The sequence below is a fragment of the Pseudopodoces humilis genome, chromosome 4 (genome assembly GCF_049639895.1).
Source record: "Pseudopodoces humilis isolate 2021_Gansu_Grassland_sample_001 chromosome 4, ASM4963989v1, whole genome shotgun sequence".
Lineage (NCBI taxonomy): Eukaryota > Metazoa > Chordata > Aves > Passeriformes > Paridae > Pseudopodoces > Pseudopodoces humilis.
This window is the reverse complement of record NC_142203.1, coordinates 52,210,646-52,214,996: the sequence shown is the minus strand read 5'-3', so window position 1 is coordinate 52,214,996 and position 4,351 is coordinate 52,210,646. Positions and strand designations below refer to the sequence as shown.

General features: G+C 42.2%; 1 protein-coding gene across 1 annotated transcript; it reads right to left on the bottom strand.

Annotated features, from left to right (window-relative positions):
- Window positions 1–2,205: 2,205 nt before the first annotated feature.
- Window positions 2,206–4,351, bottom strand: TMEM174 (transmembrane protein 174). Its single transcript, XM_005522718.2, has 2 exons — window positions 3,714–4,351; window positions 2,206–2,308 (listed from the first exon to the last, which is right to left on the bottom strand). Exons 1-2 carry the CDS (start codon window positions 4,343–4,345, stop codon window positions 2,206–2,208), a joined length of 735 nt encoding a protein of 244 aa, XP_005522775.1. The 5' UTR covers window positions 4,346–4,351.

The window sequence follows — 4,351 nt, the reverse complement described above, 5'->3', positions numbered from 1 at the left end:
ATTTTTAGATCCTCTCTTCTCTCACTTAATTCCACAGAGATCATGCTGAACACAGCATGTCTCTCCTTCTCCAACTACCTGCTAACACCAGGCCAACACTGCTGAAAAACAGTGTGTCCCATATTCCTCTAATGAGAAAAACCTCCCACAAAGTTTGCAGTCACTGTTCAGTAGCTGCTGCTGCAGTTGCTAATCCAGCTTTGAGTCTGTTTAAATGAGTCCCAAATACGACTTCTGTCACAGTTTTGTCCATCACTGCAAAACACAGTGGTTGTTTTGTGTGCCCCCAAATGCTTTTTTTCTTGGCAGCCTCTAAGACAGCACAGGGAGGTGTGTACCTGCAGGTCTGTACAGCTGGACAATGTTCTGAATGCACATCTCCATCCAGAACTATGTCTCCTGATTGCTACAGGAGCTGCAGAAACTCTGAGACTTCCAGCTGTCAGGTACATCATGTTGGTGTGCAGCTGTCTGTGCTCAAGTGCCAGGCTTCTCCAGCCCCCAGGAATGAGATCAATCACATGGATGAAATCTGGCAAGAGCTGAGACAGCTGCATTGACAAATAAGAGAAAGTTGACACATTCCATAATGGACAGCTGCTTTTAGCTGTGCCAGGCTAGGAGACTGACCCACAGGCACAGCGCACCACTTGGTTACTTGGGACATTGACCATTGCCCTCCAGGGTGTTTTGTGTGGTGCCCACTCCAGCAGGTGAGAGCTGAGATCAACTTTTGGTTTGAGCCCTCTGAGGGAGATAAGCAAACCTAATGGGATCATCATAGGGAAATACTGGCTTGTCCAGCTCTGTCACACTTCTAGGCACATTCAAAAGCAGAACCTGAAATACATGTAGAAAAACAAACAAAAAAAAATTTAGAGACTCATAGCACAGTCATTGTCCTGGGGTTTAAAAAGCTCCTGAGCAAAGCTGTGTTGGATCCTCATTCTGGATTGCAAAATTTCAGAGCTAATACACTTCATCTTCTGTTAAATATAGTTGTAAATACATTTCACAGAATCACAGAATATTGTTAATTGGAAGGGACCTACAAGGATCAAGTTCAAATCTTAAGTGAATGGCCCATACACGGATCAAACCCACAGTCTTGGTGCTCAGCAACACCATTCTCTAGTCAAATCTGCTAATCTCAAATTGTTGTGGTTTCAATGTGTGGAAGCAAGCTGAACTTGAGCAAGAAAGTTTACCACAGCCCACAGTTGTCTAGATACTCTGGGGGCAACCTGCAGTCTGGGTTGTGTGCCAAAGACCCACATCCAGGTAAGAAGGGACCTCAGAGGTGTTTCACCACAGCCCTCCCACAGAGGGGGTGTGCAGCAGCTGTGATTGTCGAAGTCCTTAACAGTGGGAGGATCACACATCTCTGTTGAGGCTTCAGAAAAATGCCATTTCCTTTAGTGACATTAACCTCACAGTTATTAGGACTCCTGGTGGGAGATCATGCTTTGCCTCCCATCAGGCAGGGAAGGGAACTGAATTTGATGCATGCAGGATGTCTTAGAGATGTATGTCAAAGTGGGCAGAAGTCATAATTTGTATTCTCTGTTCTGAGATGCTGTGGTTCAAGCAGGATGCTGCAAAAAATGCCTACAGGACTGGGTTGTGCAACAGGACTGGGTTGTCCAGGTAAAGCAAGCTGAGGAAGTCTAATCTGTATACTGGAGTTACTAAAGAGTAAGCTCTTCTAAAGAATCAGACAAAATTAAAACAAAAAATGCATTTTCAAGGATCAGACACTTGAGGTTTCCCAAGCAGTCAAAAATTAAAATACATCAAGAAAAAAATCAAGTATTTTCTAAAGATCCTGAATGTCCAGGAGCAACCATGATCTTCCACAAACATCTTGTGCATTCACAGTTCCCACTATTTTCAGCAGGTCTGAAAATCAAGCTTCTTATTGGAGAATCCTAATATGGATTTAGATCCTTGAGTTTAATAGCTTTGCTATGAGTAGTTTTGCTACTAAATAATTAATAGCTGTGCTATTAAGCTGCATTACAAAGGGCTAATGAATTTTGACAGAGAAAAAGGAAGGGATCAGTTAAATATCTTCAGTGATAATGAACTGTGTATAAATACCAAGATCTTCCTCACACCGTCTTATCACACAAGTGTTTAAAGAAAATATTTTTTTTGATTCTTGCTGGCATCTCTTAGGATTGTTGTCCCTTGTCCTCGATGATTTTATGAAGACAAAGGGTATATTTCCTCATAACGTGGAGGTGACAAGTTATTACAGGCAAAGTCTTCCAGCCGTCCTGATGGTTCATCAGAACTGTCTTCTGACCTGAAAAGAGGAAGAGGAGCAGATGCAAAAAGAATTTATCAAACACAGAGCGTGTAAGTAATTTCAGTGTTTCATCCTCCCAGCCTTATCTAGGAAAAGTACTCCCTGGCTTCTTGAGAAAATGCTATGAGATGAAGTTTCACTGAGACTCAGCTGTTTGCTGTGTTTTTTCATGAAGTTTAAAAGTGTCAGGAGGTGACCTTTTTCTTCACCTAGCCTGTGCCTGTCACCCATATTGCTGAGGACAATGGGTCACTCAGCAGTTTTTCAAAAAGACTTTGATAAATGAACTAACAGTGTTGTAGAACTTGTGTTGCAGAAAGGATATAATTATGAGTAATTCCCATAATTAGAATATTTTTCCTTAGAGGAAAGAACTATATAAAATTATTTTGTGTACAATTTGAGCAGCTCCATACTGCTGTGCAACATGAGCAATACTGTTTATGCCTCAAAACTAGGAAAAGAGGAAAAGCTGGAAGGCTGTTACAGTGAGAGAGCAGCATGTTGTGACCAGGTGTACTCAGGAGGGAGAGTATCTGGAAACAAGCTGATTCTTGCATTGTTGCAGAAATGCTGATGAGTGCTGACTTGTGCGTTGTGATTGTGATTGAGTGGAAGCCTCGGGCTCTACATGATGTCTTTTTCTGGTCTTAAAAAATTGAGAGCCAGACGTGGTTAAGGGATAAGGGTTTTTTACCTTGGTATTTCAATAAGGATCCTTATGGGTGCACCATTTCCCCAAAGTGGATGTGCCGCGGTGCACACCCACGACAGATCGCCTATACAATTTATGGACCTTACAAATTAATTAACACAGATGCCCCAGTGGAAGGCCTGGATGAATGGTGTGATATTCCCCTGAGGAATTCCCCCCTGGATGGGCCAAGCCTCTAGATTACAGGATATGTTCTAGATAGTGCAGGGTTTTCTGGTTTCCTACTATGAGGCCTTTAGGATGTTTGGTCTCCTGGCCTAACAGAACACTAGTTATGCTAAATTATCAGATTTAAGAAATTACAGGTATGCGTGCTAAGAATACTAAGGATACATAAAAGGTATAAAAGGTATAAAAGAAAAGCCAAAAAATAATCTTGGCATCATACCCATAATAACGTAAAGGTGGTAAGAAAAACATAAGAAAACCTCAAACAGAAGTACATATATCTTAAAAAGTAACAAAAGATTTAGTTGACTGAAAATTGAAGGACATTTATAAAAGAATTTAAATTATATAAAAACACTTTCTAGTTTCCTCACTCAAGAAGAATTCCTAACAAAGACAAAAAAAGTCTGAGAAGGGTAATACCCTGAACTAGCTGTAGTTTCTTATGAAACCACACATAGTACTTAAAATATTCAGAAGCCTGTGTCCAAACAGACTAAGGCATTTCAGAAGACTTACCTCTGATTCCTGGAATTCTCTGCAGGATAAGTAGTGTAGCTCTCATCTCCAGTAAAAGCCAGGTTATCCAGGGTGTAGGCAGGGCAGCAGTGAGGAGAACCCATGGTGAGAACTGGCGAGGGGCTGGGGGGACCAGCACTGCAGCAGCTGAGCACTGGGTGAAGGTAGCCAGGACTCACAGCAGCACCTTCCTGGGACGGGTAGGGTGGGGGAATGTACTGTACCACTGTGGCACCATGGAAAGTTATAGGCTGGTTAATCCCAGTGAAGACAAAGGACTGTCCGCTTGCAGTCTGGTCAAGTTCCGATGTATTTTCCTCTCCTTCTTTACAGGGCTTGCACGTAAGCATGTTAAATTTACAAACAGCAATCAGAATAAAAGTCACTCCAACAGACAGGAGAATAGGCCCTAGTAACTGAGTCCACTCCAGGTGAGTAATGCCATCATATTTTATCCATCCCATCACAGTGAAAGTGATCCCCACGAGTCCCAAAAACACACCTGAAAAGAGCAGAGTGGTGCCAGCTTTATCCCCATCTGACACCAGGGCATCAGATCTGTTTGGCTGACAAGGAGTGACAGAAAAGACATTCAAGGAGAAATCTTCTACATTGTTGTTGTTTTGCTCCATTACTGA

Bases quoted from the DNA above. Each gene is read 5' to 3' on its own strand.
- TMEM174 (XM_005522718.2), bottom strand. From the start codon at position 4,345: ATGGAGCAAAACAACAACAATGTAGAAGATTTCTCCTTGAATGTCTTT. The intron at 2,309-3,713 runs GTAAGTCTTCTG...TCCTCTTTTCAG, and splicing joins GAGAATTCCAGGAATCAGAG to GTCAGAAGACAGTTCTGATG.